This window comes from Coregonus lavaretus (assembly GCF_964263955.1).
Source record: "Coregonus lavaretus genome assembly, chromosome: 5".
NCBI lineage: Eukaryota > Metazoa > Chordata > Actinopteri > Salmoniformes > Salmonidae > Coregonus > Coregonus lavaretus.
The window spans coordinates 2,511,296-2,538,256 of NC_139992.1; the positions used below are offsets into that span (position 1 = coordinate 2,511,296).

The 26,961-nt window shown below is 41.6% G+C and overlaps 1 protein-coding gene across 1 annotated transcript; it reads left to right on the top strand.

The window, feature by feature from the left end:
* Positions 1 to 16,170: 16,170 nt before the first annotated feature.
* LOC311128919 (motor neuron and pancreas homeobox protein 1-like) lies at positions 16,171 to 20,285 on the top strand. Its single transcript, XM_084161154.1, has 3 exons — positions 16,171 to 16,913; positions 17,982 to 18,142; positions 18,415 to 20,285. Exons 1-3 carry the CDS (start codon positions 16,481 to 16,483, stop codon positions 18,775 to 18,777), a joined length of 957 nt encoding a protein of 318 aa, XP_084017280.1. The 5' UTR covers positions 16,171 to 16,480; the 3' UTR covers positions 18,778 to 20,285.
* Positions 20,286 to 26,961: the final 6,676 nt, after the last annotated feature.

Sequence of the window (26,961 nt, forward strand, 5' to 3'; positions counted from 1 at the left end):
GCAATCCCACTCCAGTAATTACATTTTACGTTTTAGTCATTTAGCAGACGCTCTTATCCAGAGCAACTTACAGTTAGTGAATGCATAATTATTATTATTATTATTATTATTTTCATACTGGCCCCCCGTGGGACGGGGTGACAGCTCCTAATCTAACTCATATGTGGCCAGAATGAAAGTATAACATCTCTGTAGGTAGCCAGCACCTACAGTACAGACAGGCTCTCCTGTTCAATTCCACTCCTCACACGCTCCTGTTTGTGTTTCGAGGAGGGGGAGGAGAGAGGGATAAATACATTCTACCCATTGTAGTGTATTAGGATTATGCCTTTGTTAAATGTTTTTCATGAAGAAATGGAATGTTGTTTATGTTAGTTCAAAAGTAGTCAGTTGTAGGGTGACGCCCCAGGGGAGACGGGTGATTGGACCGCAGGGGGAGCAACCCATATTTTCACATTGTTTATAAGTATGGGCTAGACGAAGAAGAAAGCAGAGCAGCCATTAGAATTCGAGGACACTGCTCTCCAGACCCTGCAAGTCTGTAACTCATGCTGAAAGCTTGTGATATTAATAAAACTTATGATCCAGGTTCAGTATGAGCGGACTCCTTTGTTTGACAGCAATGAGCACCAGCATTCGACGCGACACGATACCATCCCACACAGAGGAGAGGGACATCCGATTAAAAAACACCAGTTCTATTGGTGGGCGTGTCAGTTCTTTAGCTAGCGGAGCAGAAGGCACGGGGCAAACAGAAAGCTAATTGAACGGTGTACTTTAACATCCTTTCTCTCTGCTGCAGGGAGGAGAGCAGGTTACAGATAGAGAGAGAATGATGAGGCCCTGGGTAGGATAACTACTTGGAGTGACTGGGATGCTCTTGAGGATAAACAGGAGTTATGATTAGATCGGATAACAGTAATCAATCAGCTGAGTTTATATCTGTCGGTCTATTCTGGACAAGGGGAGAGCTGGTTGTTTATTGGGTCGACATATTCATCTGTTTTACTATGCTCTTAATGTTTACGTCATTTAGCAGACGCTCTTATCCAGAGCGACTTACAGGAGCAATTAGGGTTAAGTGCCTCGCTCAAGGGCACATCGACAGATTTTTCACCTAGTCGGCTCGGGGATTAGAACCAGCGACCTTTCGGTTACTGGCACAACGCTCTTACCCACTAAGCTACCTGCCGCCTTTCATAGCTAAAGCATCGGGAACGATCTCAGCATCGTATTATTTTAGAGCTGCGTCATTAACCATATAGAAAATCCACAGCTATTTACAGTATATGATGGCTTATATGAATTGATGCCAACAAGATGATGCATCAACCTTCCTTTCTTTGTTCACTCTAAATGTTTAATATGTTAAAATATTTACAAAAATGTCCAGTGAAGTTAGAGCACTTCAAAAAGAAGTGCACAGATGCTCAACATTTCTTAAATAAAATAATGCACACTGTGGACACACTGTGGACACACTGTCACCCACTGGAGGGAGGAGAGCAGGGGCCACAGAGCAAGGTCTACACCGGGCCGTAAAAGAGCCATTCAACCCCTCAGCCATTCATACACAAATGTGACACAGAGGTTGAGGCGTTTTCCCCTGCTGCCCTTGCTGGCACTGTCTGACCCCTGGATTACACTGGAGACGGAAGAAGGGTTGAACGAAAAACACAACACTGAAGTTGAAAGCTAGAAAGATACTGTAGTTTGCAATGATGAATCGCAAAATAAATGCACTGAACTGTGACTTTGGTATCTTTTCTAATTTCAGATCAGAATTCTGTTTATGAGTCGATGCCTCAGAGAAATCCATTCTGAAGCTGGACGGTGTACTCTGGAAACTGAATGCAAAAGACTAATCCCTCCAAAACTTGACAGATACAGTGCCTTCAGAAAGTATTCACACCTCTTGACTTTTTCCGCATTTTCTTGTGTTACAGCCTGAATTTAAAATGGATTAAATTGAGATGTTGTGTCACAATACCCCATAATGTCAAAAAGGAATTCTGTTTTTAGAAATTGTACAAATTAATTAAAAATGAAAAGCTGAAATGTCAATAAGTATTCAACCCCTTTGTTATGGCAAGCCTAAATATATATGTTCAGGAGTAAAAATTTGCTTAACAAGTCACGTAATAAGTTGCATGGACTCTGTGTGCAATAATAGTGTTTAACATGATTTTTGTATGACCCCACACATACAATTATCTGTAAGATCCCTCAGTCGAGCAGTGAATTTCAAACACAGATTCAACCACAAAGACCAGGGAGGTTTTCCAATGCCTCGCAAAGAAGGGCACTTATTGGTAGATGGGTAAAAATAAAATAAAAAAGCAGACATTGAATATCCCTTTGAGCATGGTGAAGTTATTAATTACACTTTGGATGGTGTATCAATACACCCAGTAACTACAAAGATACAGGTGTCCTTCCTAACTCAGTTGCCAGAGAGGAAGGAAACCGCTCAGGGATTTCACCATGAGGCCAATGGTGACTTTAAAACAGTTACAGAGTTTAATGGCTGTGATAAGAGAAAACTGAGAATGGATCAACAACATTGTAGTTACTCCAGAACACTAACCTAAATGACAGAGTGAAAAGAAGAAAGCATGTACAGAATACAAATATTCCAAAACATACATCCTGTTTGCAACAAGGCACTAAAGTGATACTGCAAAAAATGTGGCAAAGAAATTAACTTTATGTTCTGAATACAAAGCATTATGTTTGGGGCAAATCCAACACAACACATCACTGAATACCACTCTTCATATTTTCAAGCATGGTGGTGGCTGCATCATGTTATGGGTATAATTGTCATCGGCAAGGACTAGGGAGATTTCTAGAATAAAAAGAAACGGAATAGAGCTATGTACAGGCAAAATCATGGAGGAAAACCTGATTCAGATTGATTGGTTCAGTCTGCTTTCCAACTGACACTGGGAGACAAATTCACCCCTCAGCAGGACAATAACCTAAAACACAAGGCCAAATATAAATGGCTGTCTAGCAATGATCAACAACCAATTTGACAGAGCTTGAAGAAATTTTAAAAAGAACAATGTACAAATGTTGTACAATCCAGGTGTGCAAAGCTCTTAGAGACTTACCCAGAAAGACTCACAGCTGTAATCGCTGCCAAAGGTGATTCTAACATGTATTGACTCAGGGGTGTGAATACTTACAGCATGTAAATTAGATATTTCTGTATTGAATACATTTGCAAAAATTCTAAAAACATGTTTTCACTTTGTCATTATGGGGTATTGTGTGTAGATGGGTGAGAGAGAAAAATATTTGATCCATTTTGAATTCAGGCTGTAACATATCAAAATGTGGAATAAGTTAAGGGGTATGAATACTTTCTGAAGGCGCTGTATGAGAAAAGGGGATTCATTTTTCATCCCATCTCTCTCGATCTCTGCATGTCTTTTGTTGTGTCCTTGTGTCTCTCTGATTGACCGGAGAAGGGATTGAACATTTCCTCACTAACCAGCAGTGGGCGGAGGGGTGGTCCAGGGTCTCTGGGTTCAGCTCCAACCTAAATGGCGTGATTAATGATGGCTGCTATAGTGAGACGTCAACACAATAAAGAGGGCTGGAGGGGGTGTAGAGGGGAGCGTTAGCCAATAATTACCGCTAGATACAATCTCTCTGAACGATTCGGTACCACAACAGACACAAGTACGCAGCACAATGAGACGGGAGAAGGGGAGGTTGAGGGGCTAATTGGGATTGGAGAGCTGTCTCAAACATCTGTTGCTCCAGGACCAAGGATGGTGGATGGTTGGTTGGGCTTCGTTTGGTGATGCTTGGGTCTGATGGTGGCTGACCATCGTGGGTGGTATGTATCTACGTTCACAAGCTCTGCTTTATGTAGATCAGTTTCTCATCACACCCAGCTCAAGCGTATTGGTTTTACAAGAACCTACTATATGCGGCATGCATTAAACATCAAGGATGCATTTATACTGTAGGCCCTTCCATTAACACTGTAGGCCCTTTCCATTAACACTGTAGGCCCTTCCATTAACACTGTAGGCCCTTCCATTTACAGTGCATTCGGAAAGTATTCAGACCCCTTGACTTTTTCCACATTTTGTTACATTACAGCCTTATTCTAAAATTGACAATCTACACACAATACCCCATAATGACAAAGCAAAAACAGGTTTTAAGACATTTTTGCAAAAATAAAGGAATAAGAAACCTGAAATATTACATTTACATAATTATTCAGACCCTTTACTCAGTACTTTGTTGAAGCACCTTTGGCAGTGATTACAGCCTTGGGGCTTCTTGGGTATGACGCTACAAGCTTGACACATCTGTATTTGGGGAGTCTCTCCCATTCTTCTCTGCAGATCCTCTCAAGCTCTGTCAGGTTGGATGGGGAGCATCGCTGCACAGCTATTTTCAGGTCTCTCCAGAGATGTTTGATCAGGTTCAAGTCTGGGCTCTGGCTGGGCCACTCAAGGACATTCAGAGACTTGTCCTGAAGCCACTCCTGCGTTGTCTTGGCTGTGTGCTTAGGGTCATTGTCCTGTTGAAAGGTGAACCTTCGCCCCAATGATCTCTCTGTACTTTGCGCCGTTCATCTTTCCCTCGATCCTGACTAGTCTCCCAGTCCAATGCCACTGAAAAACATCCCCACAGCATGATGCTGCCACCACCATGCTTCACCTTAGGTATGGTGTCAGGTTTCCTCCAGACGTAAAACTTGGCATTCAGGCCAAACTCCAAGTGGGCTGTCATGTGCCTTTTACTGAGGAGTGGCTTCCGTCTGGCCACTCTACCATAAAGACCTGATTGGTGGAGTGCTGCAGAGATGGCTGTCCTTCTGGAAGGTTCTCCCATCTCCACAGAGGAAGTCTGGAGCTCTGTCAGAGTGACCATCGGGTTCTTGGTCACCTCCCTGACCAAGGCGCTTCTCCCCCGATTGCTCAGTTTGGCCAGGCGGCCAGCTCTAGGAAGAGTCTTGGTGGTTCCAAACATCTTCCATTTAAGTTGTTGTTTAGATCAAACCTTGAATACCTGGTTGACATTGTAGCCTACAGATAGACAGGCAGACAGGCAAACATACAGGATGAAAGTAACTGGCTGACACTGTAGTCTACAGACATACATACATACATACATACATACATACATACATACATACATACATACATACATACATACATACATACATACATACATACATACATACATACATACATACATACATACATACATACATACATACATACATACATACATACATACATACATACATACATACATACATACATACATACATACATACATACATACATACATACATACATACATACATACAGACAAAGCTAAATCATTAAAAACAAATCATATCATTAAAAACAAAAAACTATGTTTTAAGTGAGAAGTAGGCATTGGTCTGAAGACGAAAAAAACGAAAGGAAATTCAGTAGCAACACAATGCCTACTCCACCCATGCTCTACCAAGGTTTTCCAGCACACAGCTTTGACCTACTGCAGTAGCTATGTTGGTCTATTGTACTTCAAACTATGTGTAGGCAGGTTGCTTAGGATTCAAACCTTCTCAAACAGCCTAATTCATACTCTTCAGTGGGATAAAATACTTTACAGCGTCCTGCTATTAAATAATGTGTATGTATATAGTGTACTGTGTATAATTTTCTCAATGACGTGTATAACTAAAATAACGGTTTAAGGAAATACAGGCACTACATTACTTCACAACAAAACAGCTCACTGAATCAAGCCTGATGGTCTTGTAATAAAGGTAGTGGAACGGGATAATGCCTTAGTGTGGTGTGTGAAGGATCCAATACCTTTACCTTGTATGCGGTACAAATCACATTATTGTGGAAGCACCTCCTCTAAGAATATGAATTACACCAGGGTTCTTCAATTCCGGGCCTGGAGGGCCGAAACACTTCTGTTTTTTATTCCTACCTGGTAGTTAATTGCACTCACCTGGTGTCCCAGGTCTGAATTAGCCCCTGATTAGAAGGAGAGGATGAAAAACAGAGGTGTTTCGGCCCTCCAGGACCGGAATTGAAGAACCCTGAATTAGGCTGTTTGAGAAAGTTTGAATCCTAAGCAACCTGCCTACACGTAGTTTGAAGTACAGTAGACCGACATAGCTACTGCAGTAGGTCAAAGCTGTGTGCTGGAAAACCTTGGTGGAGCATGGGTGGAGTAGGCATTGGGGTGCTACTGAAATTCCTTTCTTTTTCGGCTTCAAACCAATGCCCGCTTCCCACTTAAAACATCGTTTTTTTTATTTACATTAATATGGTTTTTACATCGGAAGGTGATTATGCAACATGATTATACAACATTATAATACATCATAACACAGCAGAAATACACAATAATGACTAATGGCAACAGAAATAATGTAGTTATTAGTATTTATTCATTATTAACAGCTGATTTTCCAGAGGGAAGCGAAAAACCAGAAACCTATTTATGTCAATAAACTGGAGAAGAAGAAAATCCCTGATCTCTTTTAACAAGACAATCGAGCTTCTGGTAAATACACAAAAAAATCTACATGTAGCCTACCCATGAACTAGTTATTTACTATTTATTGACTCTCACGTTAGGTGGCTCGGAGAGCAAGGCATGAAATGGCGCAAACTGCTTGGTGTTCTGCGCCAGCAGAAGGACCTGTGCTGCTTCTCTTCCTGACATCCTAGTCATCCACCAAGGGGACGGCACTGGTGCGGCAGAAGCACGGATTTAGAGGTCCCCCACCTCGGTGGAAACGACTTGGGATCCACCAAGGGGACGGCACTGGTGCGGCAGATGCACTGGATTTAGAGGTCCCCCACCTCGGTGGAAACGACTTGGGATCCACCAAGGGGACGGCACTGGTGCGGCAGATGCACTGGATTTAGAGGTCCCCCACCTCGGTGGAAACGACTTGGGATCCACCAAGGGGACGGCACTGGTGCGGCAGAAGCACGGATTTAGAGGTCCTCCACCTCGGTGGAAACGACTTGGGATCCACCAAGGGGACGGCACTGGTGCGGCAGAAGCACGGATTTAGAGGTGGTCATCCGAATGTTCCCCAGGACAACGGTGGTCTTCTCTGATTGGAGGAGCTGGATGTTCCCAGGACAACGGTGGTCTTCTCTGATTGGAGGAGCTGGATGTTCCCAGTGGGACCAGAAGATAAACCGGTGCATGGAGAGGGCCCGGCGCTCCGCCAATCAGCTGGTGTACGCATTTCAGGGAACACAATCCGCCACCCAGCCATTAAGCAGTGTGTCCCTGGGATGTACCGTACGGGGTGGAGTGCATCTGACGGACGAGGGCAACGACTTATTCCTTGAGAGTTGAGAGGTTGGTCTCTCTAATCTAAACTGTTCTCTCCTCCGTAGTAGCAAGACGTGCGCACCAATACACTCACCACATTCCCTGTCCATTGCCACTCAACAATGCTCTTTTAAGAGCCACCTAATATTTTTCAAATAAGCACACACTGTGTGTGCATGTGCAGGCCAGTGTGTGTGTGTGTGTTTCAGGAATGGGAGGGGGGTGTCAAAACTATACACAGAAAATAATGGTCAAAATGTCTCCTCCAAGAGGCGAACCCAGGCCCTTCAGATCCCACGGCAGTGACATTAATGGATACACTACGAGCCCTGTCATGAAAGCATCCTCTTGACACTATTTAAATGGACAGTCTGGTGATGACAGGAAGCTTTTGTTGTTGTTCATTCGCTCAGTACTGTTGAATGTTTATTTATCTTGCTTGGTTAAAAGAAAGTCTAAAACAGTTGGTGTTGAAAACAGTCACATATCTAACCAAGTTAGCAAGCATGGCGTTTTCTTTTGAATGTTTATTTCTCTTGCTTGGTGGAGTGCATGTGACGGATGAGGGCAACAACGTCTTCCTTGACAGTCTCCACCCTTCTCTCCTCCGTAGTAGCAAGACACGAACAGTAGTCCCCACAGCACACTCCCTGTCCATTGCCACTCAACGATGCTGTTTTAACGGAAGAATCCACTAAAAACCAGAAATTCCTATGATTTACATTGTTAAATAACGCAAATGTGTGAGAACAATATATGTTATGACAAAATGTCACATTTCGTCGTTATAATAAGTTAAGAAGCAACGTGTGCAGGCTCTGTCGCAGCCGGCCGCGACCGGGAGACTCATGGGCGGCGCACAATTGGCCCAGCGTCGTCCAGGGTAGGGGAGGGAATGGCCGGCAGGGATGTAGCTCAGTTGATAGAGCATGGCGTTTGCAACGCCAGGGTTGTGGGTTCGATTCCCACGGGGGGCCAGTATAAAAATAAATAAAAAATGTATTCACTAACTGTAAGTCGCTCTGGATAAGAGCGTCTGCTAAATGACTAAAATGTAAAATGTAAATGTGTGAAATTGTTGTGGAAATCTGCAGAGCTCAAGTCGACTACAGAACCCACAATGCAATCCTCTCTCTAGAATGGCTGGCTGGCTAGCTAGGTAGCTGGCTAGAAAATGTAGCTACACACAATAGTACCAAAGTCATATCAGCATGTCATTTCAGAAGTAGTTAGCTAGTTGTAAAATCCCTGAAACAAACTGCACTATCAATTTAGAAGTTAGAATCTCACCGTGTTCAACCTGGTAGAGGTCGCATTTCAAGCTCAAAGTTGCGTGAGTCAGGTTGCTATGGCAATGCGCAAGGGCCCTGCAAGCCTGCACGCAGGGAGATGAGAGGACAAAACAGCTTTTTGCCATGTAGTCCATGAGCCAGACCCTCCCAAATATGGGTCGTCGGGCTCAGTTGGGCCGACGATGTCTCATAGTGATTTCATCACGACAAAGGTCAAAGGTTCTGTTGACCTGAACATTCCGAAAATGTGTCTGATGGAAAGTTTTCCAATGATATATGATTAAAGGGTATAAGTGAGCAATAACTTGTTGTATACTGACATTGTTTTGTCATAGGGTCAAATCCCTATGGAAAAATGAATGGGATGGAGGTTGAGAGATAACACAGAGAAAGCTCCCATTGCTGCACTGCTGTCACACATTTTACAACTCCAGGGACACAGACATTCAAAAAAAAAAAAAAATAACTATGGGACATCGTCAGCCCAAGTGAGCCCCGGGCCAACCCCCTCTGGCTCATGGACTAACGGTAGTTGAAGGAAGAAAGGATATTAATCTGACAGCGCACTGCGCACTTTAAGGACATTTGAACAAAATATATACTTTTGTCTTGATGATATACACAGATCGCTGTATTGTAGACAAGTATAACATCTATTGGCTTATTTGGTCGATCTGGAAAACAGGTAATCTGACATTTCTTAAATCCAATGGTCTCGTTTTAATCCGACGTCTCGAATTTTAGCTAGGTGAAAACTCAATCGCTAACGACCCGGTATGCGGTTCTCGGTAACGGCCGGACGGCTCATGAGGAGAGGCGGTGAGTGTGGTGTGTACCTCCAATCAAGTTGATTTGCTATCGCCCCCACAATAATACTGTTGCCTACAGACAGAAAGACAGACAGGATGAGAGTAATCATATAACCTGTTTACCGCGTCTGGTATCAGTTCAGCTGTACAATGGATCCTTTGTTTAACTGGTGAGACGTTATCCATAAACCTTCATCAAAGGGCCATGATGCTACGCTAACTATAATCCTGATTGTTTGATGTATGCTTTCATATTGCTGTGAACGGGTCCCATTGAAGTGCAATAATGACTTTACAACCAGACTTTACGATCACAACTTTCTCACATAACAAGTGCCATGGAAACAAGCACCATTGATGTGGCGAGATCAAAGCACAAAGCGATATTACGAAGATGATGAAGAATTCCTACAACTGATATTCAGAAACTTCCCATAAACCCAATGTGATTGTCACCTGCTCCCAAACCATAACGCTTGCAGGTGGATATGTTCTATTCTCACTATTGTCCCATGCAGCTCCAAGCCAATGTCCTGTGAGTTCCAACCAACGCCAGTTAATGAATGATGAGAGCGTGTTTGATAAATTACAACCATCTCGGTAATGAGTTGACGTTAATTAGGGCTCCAAGGTCTAGCTAGCTGTAACTGGATGGAAGGTGATTCATCTGTCCAGTCTAAAAATGTGTGGGAATTAGCCTAATTAACAGACTAGCAGGCCACCAGCCACCGATTTCCCACAGTGGGAAAAACACGTTGTGTACTTAGACATTTATAATGGCTGGATACTTTAGTCAGGTACAGCTCATGCTGTGGACTGTGATCTCTCTGAATCACAGGGGTATTTATCCAAGTGTGTGTCACCACAGATTATTATTGATAATCCCCACTAAAACACTTCAAAGATTCTGGTATCAGGGTAGATGTTACTTTATTATTGCAATGAGGAGCTCTATTCAATCCGTATAGCGGAAGTTCTACACAATTTTCTTGTTGTGGTTAATGTTAGCTAGGTTAGCTAGGTAGCTAACGTTAGCTAGGCTAGGTGTTAAGGTTAGGTGTTAGTGGTTAAGGTCAGGTGTGAGGGGTTAGGGGTTAGGGTTAGGGCTATTAGTATTTGATTAGGATCCCCATTAGCTACTGTTAAAGCAGCAGCTACTCTACCTGGGGTCCTCACAAAACATAAAACATGACATAATACAGAACATTAACACACAAGTACAGCACAGGAACGACAAACATTTAAAATTAGAATACAAGCTTTCATACATTTATTTACATTTTAGCAGACGCTCTTATCCAGAGCGACTTACAGTTAGTCAGTGCATACATTTTCATACTGGCCCCCCTGGCCCCCCGTGGGAATCAAACCCACAACCCTGGCGTTGCAAGCGCCATGCTCTACCAACTGAGCTACACAGCGAGTGCTCCTTAGAATTCCATGCATTATGCATCATGTACTCAGTAGAATGGCAATGCTACAGCCATCAATTTCCCCATATATTGCGATCCTTTTCTCTACTGTTACAATTGCTTTGTCTAAGCAGGTCCTGATATCCTAATCTCACAGCACCAGTCGTTCTGTAAACTTTTAACCTATGGTGACATTTTTTTGTTGATGTCACATTGAATACACGCTAGTTGACAACTCAACCAAATGTAAATCAAAACTAGACGTTGAATTGACGTCTGTGCCCAGTGTGGTGAACGCAGCAACCTTGAAAGTATGGAGCTGCACCGAACTATCACTCCCACTATGTTCCCTAACATGAATGCAGCAACCTTGAATCGTGTGGCGTTGCACCAAAGTATCTCTAACATGAACACAGCTTTGAATCGTGTGAGTAGTCAAAGAGTCAAAGAGTTGTCAAAGAGTATCTTAAATATTCCCACCGCATCCCCCCTCGCACCAAGCTAATTTTGCTGTTTGCTTGAGTGATGGCAGGGAGTTCCATGTGATCATGGCTCTATATAATACTGTGCATTGCCTTGACTATGTTTTGGATTTGGGGACTGTGAAGAGACCCCTGGTGGCATTCCTGGTGGGGTACGTATGTCTGTCAGAGCTGTATGTTAGCTGATTGAATAGACAGTTTTGATTTTTTAAGACATTCATGTTTCTTATAGAAAACAATAAGTGACGCAGTCAATGTGGTACCGTTAGCTAACATGCTAGCTAAGTAGTTAAAAAGTACCCACTGGGCACAGACGTCAGTTCAACATCTAGTTTTGATTTATATTTGACTGAGTTGTCAACTAAAGTGAATTCAATGTGAAATCAACAAAAAATGTCACCATATCATTGGATTTAGGTTAAAAGTTGGGTGAAAAAAAAATACAAAATGTCCTTACAATGATGACTTTTTGCAAATACAATCAGTTTTCCATGTTGATTCAACGTCATCACATAGATTATTTTGGTTTAAATGATGTAGAAACAACGTTGATTCAACCAGTTCTTGCCCAATGGGCAGTAGTTGCCCAGTAGTTGCAAAGTTGCTAATGATCTCAAATGCTAAAGTTGTCCATCATGTGATTCCAACATGAATGTTTGGATTGCTAGACCTTCGCGTTATACGCTATACACCCACCTATCCTCTCTGACCATTTAGCTAGCTTGCTGCTGCTGGTTCATTTGTCCTGGGAGACAAACATTGGGTTGTTATTTTACCTGAAATGCATATGTTCTTTTTTTTTTTTGCTGGATGCCAATGGAAGCCAGACTTCCCAAAAAAACGAAACAATAAAAAAATACAACAAATATATAATAATGTATCTTTCGTCTCTCTGTGTTTCATAATTGTCCTTCAATTCGCAAGAGGCTGAATGTATCTCACCGGAGAAAGCATCCGAGCGAACGAAACAGCGCCCCTCTGTCTCTGTATATGGTCCTCTGTAGCTCAATTGGTAGAGCACGGCGCTTGTAACGCCAGGGTAGTGGGTTCGATCCCCGGGACCACCCATTATTATTATTATTATTATTATTATTATTATTATTATTATTATTATTATTATTATATTATAGCCCATCTAGCTGATGCTGTCTGGTCAAAAATAGTATAATATTGTTGCCGCCCATAGCATTGAATGCAAGGGAAGCCAGTGAGCATTTGGCCTCCCTAGATACTTTTTTAAATAAAATAATAGCAAATCAGAATTGAGCTAAACTCAGTGAGCTCAACTATGAATGATCCTGGCTCACCAAAAAAAAAGTGTCAAGGGAAGCCAGTTTGGATTTGGCTACATACCAATCACATCACATTAAAAGCCAAACATCATTACTGACAGAAGAAACTTGATTTGTTGCATCTCGTTGTGTTGTTGTCCTCCGGTGGCTAGCTAGCTAGCTAAAATTGTCCCTTTCCTAAATTAGCCACGGATGGAGATAGGGATTTGGACTTGTGGTTTTACTTAATTCTCCATACTGGTCAATGATTACAACGGCGATTCTGATCCAACCATATTCATACATTGTGCCCCTTACATGAGAGGATGGAAGTTCAATACGTAGCTAGATGTAGTAGGCTAATGTTAACTAGCTGGGCTCACCGTTGCCCATGAAAGGAAGTTAGGCTAGCGAGCAAGTATTTTAGCCAGGTAACCTAGGACAACAAAAACTAAAAGTGTGTACTGTATGACAGAGTGATAGACCATTTAGTCAACATGAAAGAGAGGAGGAGGATGGTGTTTCTCTACAAGTAGAGTGAATCAACACGTTTTCTTTCTACACACACACACACACACACACACACACACACACACACACACACACACACATCAGTACCATAGACAGCCACATCATATTTAGCTGATGTTGATTGGGCTAAATTATTTTCGGTTTATTTTAGTTGTCACTGTATTAGACTAAGCGTAGGTGATTTGATGATGTTGAAATGTTAAAGTTGAAATGGTGCTGGAGTAGAGCTAGTGGAGGCAGCTCCTGTTTTCTTTGTGACTTGCGGTAACTCTCTGTGGTTCTAAATCAATAGTTGTTTAGTAGTCCAAAAATGTCTGAAATATTAACTTGCTGTTTGTTACAGGCAATATGCTTTGTGGACTTCAACAGACAGATGTTGCTCTCCGGTTTTGTGATGAAACAAAGGTGTGGTTGAATATTATTCTGCCACTGTGTCTTCTTATTGTCCCGGCCTTTAGGCCTATAGTTCACGGTGTCAAGGCATATGAACTAACAGGTTATAGAGCAAACAATGCAATTATCACAACACACAGGTTGTAATATGGCTATTTTTTTCTCCCTGGCTTGGCTTCCCCAGTGAATTTACCCACACTACTGCTACTGGAGTTACTAGAGCAGGTCCACTAACTCACCATCCAGCCCAGCCAGAGAGCTGAACCTAGTTCGTTTTTAGTTTGTTTTCTCTCCTTGTTCCGCCTTCTTCTTCTTCTTCTTCTTCTTCTTCTTCTTCTGTGGATTTTATATGGTGGTTGGCAATCAACTTTAAGGTGCATTACTGCTTCCAACTGGACTGGAGTGTGGACCTCGTTCCTCTACCCACATGGGTATATGATCATAAAAACCAATGAGTAGATGGGAAAACAGGGACTTGCAGCGCGTCAAGAGTCTAAAATAGAACCGAGTTCTATTTTAGCGCCTGGCTACGCAGACGCCTGTTGACGCGCGCGATAAGTTTAGGTGAAGTGATTGAATAACATGTATGTGTCAATTTATTTTGCAACGCTCGCACACACAACGCAGGCAGTTTGGTCAGCATGTAACACTTCGGCGATACGGAGTGAACCCGAGACGGTGTCTTTAATGTGTTGAATGTTGGTTTTATCTTTGACTTCAGCACCAATGCATTCTCCAGGCAGTTGATATCCTGCTCGTCTGCTGTCAACAAATGAGTAGGCCTACATAAAGTGCCGAGATTGGTCTGTGATTAGGAGTAGTGATTAGTGGGAAAAGCTCCTGGACAGTCAGACATTTCCTTCTGGGATATTAGACAGCTTCACCAGGTGATAATGGTTATCATGATGATACCTGTAATTGGTGAAAAGCACCCTGTGTTCTGTCAACTCAACCACCAATAAAGTTTATTGAACAGCAATAAATTGATAAGCCGCATAGACTTTTATGTATGTTTTGACGACGATGCAAACCTAACACAATGTGGAAAAGGGTCAACAGGTGTGTGTGTGTGTGTGTGTGTACGTGTGTTAGCCTATTTGTGAGTTACTATGTGAGTGAGTGTGGGAGAATTGTTTCTCAATCTCAGATGGTGAAACTGAGCGGTATGAGGCCAAACGCCAATGACATACTACTACCCTGATCACCAAACTCATTGGCCCTGCAACGCCCTTTCAGTTCCATGTGACACTGGAAACCAATCACAACCTGTCCCTCCCCATTTCAATCAATCACTGTATATACAGTTTGTATAGCTTGTCACTCTCCAGTCTGGTCATATGTCTTAATGGTCCAATATGGGTTATTTTCACAAAGATAAAAGGTACATTGCATGTTACATTTTTTTACATGCTCTTATCCAGAGCGACTTACAGTTAGTGAGTGCATACATTATTTTTTTCATACTGGCCCCCCGTGGGAATCGAACCCACAACATGGAAAACTGATTGTATTTGCAAAAAGTCATCAATGTAAGGACATTTTGTATTTTTTTTCACCCAACTTTGAACCTAAATCCAATGATATGGTGACATTTTTTGTTGATTTCACATTGGGGGATATTGCATAGGCCACATGACAATTCTTACAAAATATTTGTAGTTCGTAGTTTTGTAGTAGCCTAATAAAAAATAGGTATAATGCAAAATGACCAAATGTATTGATATGACCAAAGGACGAACAGGCTTAAAGATATGATAATATTTGTATTTGTAACAGAAGGCCTATGATCTTAATGTCATTTTCACTTTCATTTTTCAAAGGCGTGTGAATGGTCATGACAAAAACAAATAAAATCCTAAACCAAACTGTGCGGTGTGCACCAAACAAAATTGAAACATTTGATGTAGAAAATATTTCAGGGTAATGTATATTCTCGGTAAATAGATCATTTATATATTAGGCCTATTGGAATTACTTCTTCCTTTTGAGAATATATGTTTTAATATATTTAATTTAATTGAGGAGAATTTATCAAAATATCCATGGACAGTTTTAACGCAGAAATGCATAATGTTTGGTTCAGAATCGAAATGATAGCGCCTTTCTCTCACTGCTTGCGCTCGGAATATTCCAATTCAGGCTGCTTCCTAGAACGGTGACCAATTAGAAAATAATCTTCCATCCAAATCTGTGATTGTAGAGTAACCTATATAATATAATGCTGGCCTATTCAAACAACGTGTATTTTTCTACACCATTTTCTCGGAGCTTTGTGAATTACACTCGGTGAAAGTCTAAACAGAATCCGTGGGACGTCCCAACTCTGATGTCACACTGAAGTTAAACGTTTAAAACGGTTACGGTAAGGGTTAGGGTTAGGGTTAGGTACGGATTATTGTTAAAGTACAGGTTAGGTTAGGGTAGAGGTTAGGGTTAGGGTATGGACGTCCCAAGGTCCCGATAGCATTAACCAGTGTGCCCAAGTACAGTGCTGCGCGTGTGGCGAGCTCGAGCGGACTAGCAGGGTGAACTGGAACGTAATTAGCTAATTAGAAAGCTGTCTGACCCCGCGTGCACCCTGAGATTAGCCAATCAGAGGCTGGGCTGGAGAGGTTCAACAGCAGAGCGGTGTGAGAGAAGTTGCCAGTTGCAGGTGGAGACGTATTAGTACAGGACAGGACAGGAGTAGAGGAGGGAGGAGCGACTGGAAACACCGCCGGAGAAATTAGGCTATAACAAAGAACAAAAAAGGATATTGTCAAGAAAGTGATAACGTAAGGTTTTATTATCATTTATTTAGAAAAACTGAAACATTCGGTGTAACAGCAGTTATAAAACTCTGGACAATATGTTCTTTCATTTTGCCTAGAACAACTAATCCGACAAAACATAACCCAGAACAATTATTCGATTTGCACAATTTGAGTTGGAGAAAAGTTTCAGGAAAGGTCTACAATGGCGAAATCTAAGAACTTTGGAATCGACGCGCTGTTGGCGCACGAGGCGCACCGGATGGACCGGGACAGTACCCCGGGACTGTGTTCTGAGGACAGCCCTGTCTCTTGCCACCGGTCGGAGACACCATCCCCACAGAGGACCCACAACCGTATCCACATTCAGACCGGAATTATCCCCAAACCGGGTCTACTGAACTTCTCCCACCCGGGACTCACCCAGCTGTCTCAGGGGGGCATCCCTGGAATGTATCCCGCCCACATGTACCGCATCGCGGCCCTGGGGGGGCAGCACCCTGCCTTTACCTACCCCGGCTTTGCGCAACCTGCCCAGCAGTACCCAGAGCACCTAAAGGTGGTAGCTATGGCTGGGTTCCCGCTAGAACACTGGATTAGAGCCGGAATGATGATGCCAAGACTCGGGGACTATGGTGGTAAGTAGCCTGGAGGGGTCCCATTTATATTTCTTTGAATAATATAATTAAAATAAGTAGCTCTGTCACTGTTCATATTAGAAGTTATTGTGTGTTAATAAAGTAGTTGTAAATAATGTATTAAGACAGTATGTTGTCTAATGCTGAAGCCAAATTAATGTATTGGTGCTGCATTATTTCGGTAAAGCTTTTCATTGAATAAATTGCCCCTTTATTGAATTATTTGGACTTTATAATTTCATTGAACAGTGTGTGAATTTACTACATTGTGCGATAATGTAAAATAAAATATTCGTTCAGTGTCTTAGATCTTGCTCTTTTCTTCCGAATTATTCAAACTGATGGACTTCGTTTGAATAATTTACAAAAATAAGTAATAATTGATCTGCATCTTTCAGGTGATGTGACGAGTGTCATTGGACCTGCAGCCTATTTACTCCTGAACCATAACGATGTCTATTCTTTAGTCATTAAACTTAGTCATAAATAACATTTTAATGAATAGGCCATAGCCATGTGAGATAATTAAACAATTTAACAATAAAGAAACACCTGAAGCAATAGGTCCACTTCATCACTAAAGTACCCGTAACATTTATTGCATTTTCATTAATACAACGGCACTCTGTTGAGTTTTATAGCCCTGCTAAAGCAATATCTCCCTGGACTCACGTCAACTGCAAACTAAAGTCCAATAAAACTGTTATCATCATGGCAGCTTTTAAAGTTGACAGTGTTTCTGTCTCAGTTCCATCCTCCTCCCTTACAGAACAGCTACATGAACTTCACATGTCCAAGAAAATGTAAAATAACCCACATAAGTACACATATAAATAAAACATTTTAGGCTTGGTTTTAGGCCGGTGTCTGTAAAACGTTCTGTGCCAACTGCTGATGTAAAAAGGGCTATATGAAATACAGTTGATTGATTGAATTGTATTGATATAAAGAAGAATGTGATAATTAATGTCAAATGAAATATGTCAACGTATTACTCAGAATAAAACAAATGATTATTATTAACGTGTGATAATAACCTCTCTCTCTCTCTCTTGGTCTCCCCTCCAGCCTCTCCTCATGCTGATCTGACTGGGAAGTGCCGTAGGCCCAGAACAGCCTTCACCAGCCAACAACTACTACAGCTGGAGAACCAGTTCAAATTCAACAAATACCTGTCCAGACCCAAACGCTTTGAGGTGGCCACGTCTCTCATGCTCACGGAGACACAGGTGAGCGAGATGATCTCTGAACTGATTTTCAATCCTTTTGTGCAATCGTCTGCCATTTTTATCAGTTTGTGTCAGGGGGACCATAGAAAATAAATATCGCTCCAGATTTAGCTACAAAGCTCATTTCCATCTGCAGTCACATAGAGGTCCTACACTTTAGACTCACTAAAATGAGCCGCAGGTTGTTTGACTGACACGCTAATACTTGTGTGACCATTGTGTGAGTGACTTTTATGTTCTTTTCTGACCTTGTGTTCCGGGGTTCCGTTCAGGTGAAGATCTGGTTCCAGAACCGGCGTATGAAGTGGAAGAGGAGCCGCAAGGCCAAGGAGCAGGCAGCCGATGTCCAGAGGGAGTACAGCTGCCCACACGGGGGGGAGAACAGCTCCGAGACTGGGTCTGGAGACACCCGCAACTCTGCTACCCTGGACAATGAGGAGGATCTGGAAGCAGAGGAGGAAGATGTGTTAAGTTCTGGTACCTTAGCAGCTGGAGTGGGTTTAGTGTCTCGCCCCACAGATTACCTGAGGCACACTGCTACGGATCTCAGCTATAGTTCTCATGGTTCCTACTCAGAAGATGAACTAGAGGAGAGTGGACCTGGGCTGGAGAGGAGGGTTGGAATGGGGTTATGAGGAGAGTGGACCTGGGCTGGAGAGGAGGGTTGGAATGGGGTTATGAGGAGAGTGGGCCTGGACTGGAGAGGAGGGTTGGGGTGGGGTTATGTGGCGAGTGGGATGTTGACTGTGTCCTATTCCCTATATAGTGCCCATAGGGCTCTGGTCAAAAGTGGTGCGCTATATATGGAATAGGGTGCCATTTGGGATGCAACAAAAAAAAAATCTCAACACTCACCAACAGGTATCATCATCAACAGTCATGACTAGTGAAGAATGAGAGTGTTATCCAAAGTAGGCCACTACTCTGCTCAGCAGTGGCCCCTAAGACATTCACTAACTGGTTACAAGTACTTATTATTTTCCCGTTCATCGTAAAAGTTACATTCAACAAGGGTAGCAAAAAGGACTTGATACCAAGGCTGCGTCCACACAAGGCAGCCCAATTCTGATATTTTTTTTTTACACTAATTGGTGTTTTGACCAATCACATCAGATCTTTTCACATGAGCTGATCTGATTGGTCAAAAGACCAATTACTGAAAGAAAACATCAGAATTGGGCTGACTATGTGAAAGTAGCCCATTAAGTCCACTAAGGTATTTTGTCATACATCCACCAAAAGTGTTGTCATACTTTTATAGTCACATGCTTTGTTAGCCCTGAATAGCACTGCTAACTCTATTGTTCTTTTATTTAACTCACCCCCCCCCCCCAAAAAAAATTATTGTATCCAATGTATTATTTAATAGGCACTTACTATAGGCATTTTTTAATTTAACCTATTGAGATGGAAAACTTGTTTTTTTATGAAGTAGAACATGTGTTCTTTATGACAGAATGTTAAAATGAGGTGAAATCAAAAGTTTATTTTGACCAAGTTACACTTTCTCAAAAGGCACCGAATTAGTGGAACGACCCAAGAGGTGTGCTGTGATTTGAGCTAATTGGTGGATTTCATTATAGTCATTAGGCTGTGAAGCTGATGGTCCCGACACTGCCTGGGGAGAGAGTGTCAGAGGGGACAGCGGGAATTAGCTGGTTAAAACAGCGAGCAGGACGGCCGTGTGCTGGCTGGCTGGCGGCAGGGAAGGAAGGAAGGAGAGGGATGGATGAAGGGAGGAGGAGGAGTAGAGATATGTGATTGATGTCTGCTGGTGGGTGGTGGAGCGTTTGTGCCCTGTCACTCTCTTGTCAGAGAGCGAGTGAAACGTCCTTCATCATACATTACAACCCCATGGCCTTTATATTTAACACAATCAGTGGAGCTTGTTCCTTATCAATTAAAATGCAATTGGCAAAATATTACGGCACACTGACTGCATTTGTTTTTCGGTCTCTTTAAAAAGGTAAATACCTCTATATCAACAGACACATATAATTGATGTGGTAGTTTCATACCATGTTTCCAGTGTTAGTATTTTAATAGACTGTTCTGCTATTTCCAAGGCTTTGGGAGGAGAGGTGTCTGACATGTATGATCTGCTGATGTAAAACGGGCTTTATGAATAAATCTGATTGATATGAAACACACGTTCAGTCAGTTAGCATGAGGGATGGTTTATTACAGTTAGCATGAGGGATGGTTTATTACAGTTAGCATGAGGGATGGTTCATTACAGTTAGCATGAGGGATGGTTTATTACAGTTAGCATGAGGGATGGTTTATTACAGTTAGCATGAGGGATGGTTTATTACAGTCAGCATGAGGGATGGTTTATTACAGTTAGCATGAGGGATGGTTTATTACAGTTAGCATGAGGGATGGTTTATTAGTCAGTTAGCATGAGGGATGGTTTATTACAGTCAGCATGAGGGATGGTTTGTTACAGTTAGCATGAGGGATGGTTTATTACAGTCAGCATGAGGGATGGTTTATTACAGTCAGCATGAGGGATGGTTTATTACAGTCAGCATGAGGGATGGTTTATTACAGTTAGCATGAGGGATGGTTTATTAGTCAGTTAGCATGAGGGATGGTTTATTACAGTCAGCATGAGGGATGGTTTGTTACAGTTAGCATGAGGGATGGTTTATTACAGTTAGCATGAGGGATGGTTTATTACAGTTAGCATGAGGGATGGTTTATTACAGTTAGCATGAGGGATGGTTTATTACAGTTAGCATGAGGGATGGTTTATTAGTCAGTCAGCATGAGGGATGGTTTATTACAGTCAGCATGAGGGATGGTTTATTAGTCAGTTAGCATGAGGGATGGTTTATTACAGTTAGCATGAGGGATGGTTTATTACAGTCAGCATGAGGGATGGTTTATTACAGTTAGCATGAGGGATGGTTTATTACAGTCAGCATGAGGGATGGTTTATTACAGTTAGCATGAGGGATGGTTTATTACAGTCAGCATGAGGGATGGTTTATTACAGTTAGCATGAGGGATGGTTTATTACAGTTAGCATGAGGGATGGTTTATTAGTCAGTTAGCATGAGGGATGGTTTATTACAGTCAGCATGAGGGATGGTTTGTTACAGTTAGCATGAGGGATGGTTTATTACAGTCAGCATGAAGGATGGTTTATTACAGTCAGCATGAGGGATGGTTTATTAGCCAGTTAGCATGAGGGATGGTTTATTACAGTTAGCATGAGGGATGGTTAATTACAGTCAGCATGAGGGATGGTTTATTACAGTTAGCATGAGGGATGGTTTATTACAGTCAGCATGAGGGATGGTTTATTACAGTTAGCATGAGGGATGGTTTATTACAGTTAGCATGAGGGATGGTTTATTAGTCAGTTAGCATGAGGGATGGTTTATTACAGTCAGCATGAGGGATGGTTTGTTACAGTTAGCATGAGGGATGGTTTATTACAGTCAGCATGAGGGATGGTTTATTACAGTCAGCATGAGGGATGGTTTATTACAGTCAGCATGAGGGATGGTTTATTACAGTTAGCATGAGGGATGGTTTATTAGTCAGTTAGCATGAGGGATGGTTTATTACAGTCAGCATGAGGGATGGTTTGTTACAGTTAGCATGAGGGATGGTTTATTACAGTTAGCATGAGGGATGGTTTATTACAGTTAGCATGAGGGATGGTTTATTACAGTTAGCATGAGGGATGGTTTATTACAGTCAGCATGAGGGATGGTTTGTTACAGTTAGCATGAGGGATGGTTTATTACAGTCAGCATGAAGGATGGTTTATTACAGTCAGCATGAGGGATGGTTTATTAGTCAGTTAGCATGAGGGATGGTTTATTACAGTTAGCATGAGGGATGGTTAATTACAGTCAGCATGAGGGATGGTTTATTACAGTTAGCATGAGGGATGGTTTATTACAGTCAGCATGAGGGATGGTTTATTACAGTTAGCATGAGGGATGGTTTATTACAGTTAGCATGAGGGATGGTTTATTAGTCAGTTAGCATGAGGGATGGTTTATTACAGTCAGCATGAGGGATGGTTTGTTACAGTTAGCATGAGGGATGGTTTATTACAGTCAGCATGAGGGATGGTTTATTAGAGTCAGCATGAGGGATGGTTTATTACAGTCAGCATGAGGGATGGTTTATTACAGTTAGCATGAGGGATGGTTTATTAGTCAGTTAGCATGAGGGATGGTTTATTACAGTCAGCATGAGGGATGGTTTGTTACAGTTAGCATGAGGGATGGTTTATTACAGTTAGCATGAGGGATGGTTTATTACAGTTAGCATGAGGGATGGTTTATTACAGTTAGCATGAGGGATGGTTTATTACAGTCAGCATGAGGGATGGTTTATTACAGTTAGCATGAGGGATGGTTTATTACAGTCAGCATGAGGGATGGTTTATTACAGTTAGCATGAGGGATGGTTTATTACAGTTAGCACAAGGGATGGTTTATTACAGTTAGCATGAGGGATGGTTTATTACAGTCAGCATGAGGGATGGTTTATTACAGTTAGCATGAGGGATGGTTTATTACAGTTAGCATGAGGGATGGTTTATTACAGTCAGCATGAGGGATGGTTTATTACAGTTAGCATGAGGGATGGTTTATTACAGTTAGCATGAGGGATGGTTATTACAGTTAGCATGAGGGATGGTTATTACAGTCATCATGAGGGAATGTTTGTTACAGTTAGCATGAGGGATGGTTTATTACAGTTAGCATGAGGGATGGTTTATTAGTCAGTTAGCATGAGGGATGGTTTATTACAGTCATCATGAGGGATGGTTTGTTACAGTTAGCATGAGGGATGGTTTATTAGTCAGTTAGCATGAGGGATGGTTTATTACAGTTAGCATGAGGGATGGTTTATTACAGTCAGCATGAGGGATGGTTTATTACAGTTAGCATGAGGGATGGTTTATTACAGTCAGCATGAGGGATGGTTTATTACAGTTAGCATGAGGGATGGTTTATTACAGTTAGCATGAGGGATGGTTTATTAGTCAGTTAGCATGAGGGATGGTTTATTACAGTCAGCATGAGGGATGGTTTGTTACAGTTAGCATGAGGGATGGTTTATTACAGTCAGCATGAGGGATGGTTTATTACAGTCAGCATGAGGGATGGTTTATTACAGTTAGCATGAGGGATGGTTTATTAGTCAGTTAGCATGAGGGATGGTTTATTACAGTCAGCATGAGGGATGGTTTGTTACAGTTAGCATGAGGGATGGTTTATTACAGTTAGCATGAGGGATGGTTTATTACAGTTAGCATGAGGGATGGTTTATTACAGTTAGCATGAGGGATGGTTTATTACAGTCAGCATGAGGGATGGTTTATTACAGTTAGCATTAGGGATGGTTTATTACAGTCAGCATGAGGGATGGTTTATTACAGTTAGCATGAGGGATGGTTTATTACAGTTAGCATGAGGGATGGTTTATTACAGTTAGCATGAGGGATGGTTTATTACAGTCAGCATGAGGGATGGTTTATTACAGTTAGCATGAGGGATGGTTTATTACAGTTAGCATGAGGGATGGTTTATTACAGTCAGCATGAGGGATGGTTTATTACAGTTAGCATGAGGGATGGTTTATTACAGTTAGCATGAGGGATGGTTATTACAGTTAACATGAGGGATGGTTTATTACAGTCATCATGAGGGATGGTTTGTTAGAGTTAGCATGAGGGATGGTTTATTACAGTTAGCATGAGGGATGGTTTATTAGTCAGTTAGCATGAGGGATGGTTTATTACAGTCATCATGAGGGATGGTTTGTTACAGTTAGCATGAGGGATGGTTTATTACAGTTAGCATGAGGGATGGTTTATTAGTCAGTTAGCATGAGGGATGGTTTATTACAGTCATCATGAGGGATGGTTTATTACAGTTAGCATGAGGGATGGTTTATTACAGTCAGCATGAAGGATGGTTTATTACAGTCATCATGAGGGATGGTTTATTACAGTTAGCATGAGGGATGGTTTATTACAGTTAGCATGAGGGATGGTTTATTACAGTTAGCATGAGGGATGGTTTATTACAGTTAGCATGAAGGATGGTTTATTACAGTCAGCATGAGGGATGGTTTATTACAGTTAGCATGAGGGATGGTTTATTACAGTTAGCATGAGGGATGGTTTATTACAGTCATCATGAAGGATGGTTTATTACAGTTAGCATGAGGGATGATTTATTACAGTCAGCATGAGGAATGGTTTATTACAGTCATCATGAGGGATGGTTTATTACAGTTAGCATGAGGGATGGTTTATTACAGTCAGCATGAGGGATGGTTTATTACAGGTAGCATGAAGGATGGTTTATTAGTCAGTTAGCATGAGGGATGGTTTATTACAGTTAGCATGAGGGATGGTTTATTACAGTTAGCATGAAGGATGGTTCATTACAGTTAGCATGAGGGATGGTTTATTACAGTTAGCATGAAGGATGGTTTATTACAGTTAGCATGAGGGATGGTTTATTACAGTTAGCATGAGGGATGGTTTATTACAGTTAGCATGAAGGATGGTTTATTACAGTTAGCATGAGGGATGGTTTATTACAGTTAGCATGAGGGATGGTTTATTACAGTTAGCATGAGGGATGGTTTATTACAGTTAGCATGAGGGATGGTTTATTACAGTTAGCATGAGGGATGGTTTATTAGTCAGTCAGCATGAGGGATGGTTTATTACAGTTAGCATGAGGGATGGTTTATTACAGTTAGCATGAGGGATGGTTTATTAGTCAGTTAGCATGAGGGATGGTTTATTACAGTCAGTTAGCATGAGGGATGGTTTATTAGTCAGTTAGCATGAAGGATGGTTTATTACAGTTAGCATGAGGGATGGTTTATTACAGTTAGCATGAAGGATGGTTTATTACAGTTAGCATGAGGGATGGTTTATTAGTCAGTTAGCATGAGGGATGGTTTATTACAGTCAGTTAGCATGAGGGATGGTTTATTTGTCAGTTAGCATGAGGGATGGTTTATTACAGTTAGCATGAGGGATGGTTTATTATAGTCAGCATGAGGGATGGTTTATTACAGTCAGTTAGCATGAGGGATGGTTTATTAGTCAGTTAGCATGAGGGATGGTTTATTACAGTTAGCATGAGGGATGATTTATTAGTCAGTTAGCATGAAGGATGGTTTATTACAGTTAGCATGAGGGATGGTTTATTACAGTCAGCATGAGGGATGGTTTATTACAGTTAGAATGAGGGATGGTTTATTACAGTCAGCATGAGGGATGGTTTATTACAGTCAGCATGAGGGATGGTTTATTACAGTTAGCATGAGGGATGGTTTATTACAGTTAGCATGAGGGATGGTTTATTACAGTTAGCATGAGGGATGGTTTATTACAGTTAGCATGAGGGATGGTTTATTACAGTTAGCATGAGGGATGGTTTATTACAGTTAGCATGAGGGATGGTTTATTAGTCAGTCAGCATGAGGGATGGTTTATTACAGTTAGCATGAGGGATGGTTTATTACAGTCAGCATGAGGGATGGTTTATTAGTCAGTTAGCATGAGGGATGGTTTATTACAGTTAGCATGAGGGATGGTTTATTAGTCAGTTAGCATGAGGGATGGTTTATTACAGTTAGCATGAGGGATGGTTTATTACAGTTAGCATGAAGGATGGTTTATTAGTCAGTTAGCATGAGGGATGGTTTATTACAGTTAGCATGAGGGATGGTTTATTTGTCAGTTAGCATGAGGGATGGTTTATTACAGTTAGCATGAGGGATGGTTTATAAGTCAGTTAGCATGAGGGATGGTTTATTAGTCAGTCAGCATGAGGGATGGTTTATTACAGTTAGCATGAGGGATGGTTTATTACAGTTAGCATGAGGGATGGTTTATTACAGTTAGCATGAGGGATGGTTTATTAGTCAGTTAGCATGAGGGATGGTTTATTACAGTTAGCATGAGGGATGGTTTATTAGTCAGTTAGCATGAGGGATGGTTTATTACAGTTAGCATGAGGGATGGTTTATTAGTCAGTTAGCATGAGGGATGGTTTATTACAGTTAGCATGAGGGATGGTTTATTAGTCAGTTAGCATGAGGGATGGTTTATTCCAGTTAGCATGAGGGATGGTTTATTACAGTTAGCATGAAGGATGGTTTATTACAGTTAGCATGAGGGATGGTTTGTTACTGTCAGCATGAGGGATGGTTTATTACAGTTAGCATGAGGGATGGTTTATTAGTCAGTTAGCATGAGGGATGGTTTATTACAGTTAGCATGAGGGATGGTTTATTACTGTCAGCATGAGGGATGGTATATTACAGTTAGCATGAGGGATGGTTTATTACAGTTAGCATGAGGGATGGTTTATTACAGTTAGCATGAGGGATGGTTTATTACAGTTAGCATGAAGGATGGTTTATTACAGTTAGCATGAGGGATGGTTTATTACAGTTAGCATGAGGGATGGTTTATTACAGTTAGCATGAGGGATGGTTTATTAGTCAGTCAGCATGAGGGATGGTTTATTACAGTTAGCATGAGGGATGGTTTATTACAGTCAGCATGAGGGATGGTTTATTAGTCAGTTAGCATGAGGGATGGTTTATTACAGTTAGCATGAGGGATGGTTTATTAGTCAGTTAGCATGAGGGATGGTTTATTACAGTTAGCATGAGGGATGGTTTATTACAGTTAGCATGAAGGATGGTTTATTAGTCAGTTAGCATGAGGGATGGTTTATTACAGTTAGCATGAGGGATGGTTTATTTGTCAGTTAGCATGAGGGATGGTTTATTACAGTTAGCATGAGGGA

Excerpts from the sequence above, each read along its gene's own strand:
- LOC311128919 (XM_084161154.1), top strand. The coding sequence starts at position 16,481 with ATGGCGAAATCTAAGAACTTTGGAATCGACGCGCTGTTGGCGCACGAG. Across the intron at positions 16,914-17,981 it reads AAGACTCGGGGACTATGGTG|CCTCTCCTCATGCTGATCTG; the intron begins GTAAGTAGCCTG and ends TCTCCCCTCCAG. Across the intron at positions 18,143-18,414 it reads TCATGCTCACGGAGACACAG|GTGAAGATCTGGTTCCAGAA; the intron begins GTGAGCGAGATG and ends GGTTCCGTTCAG.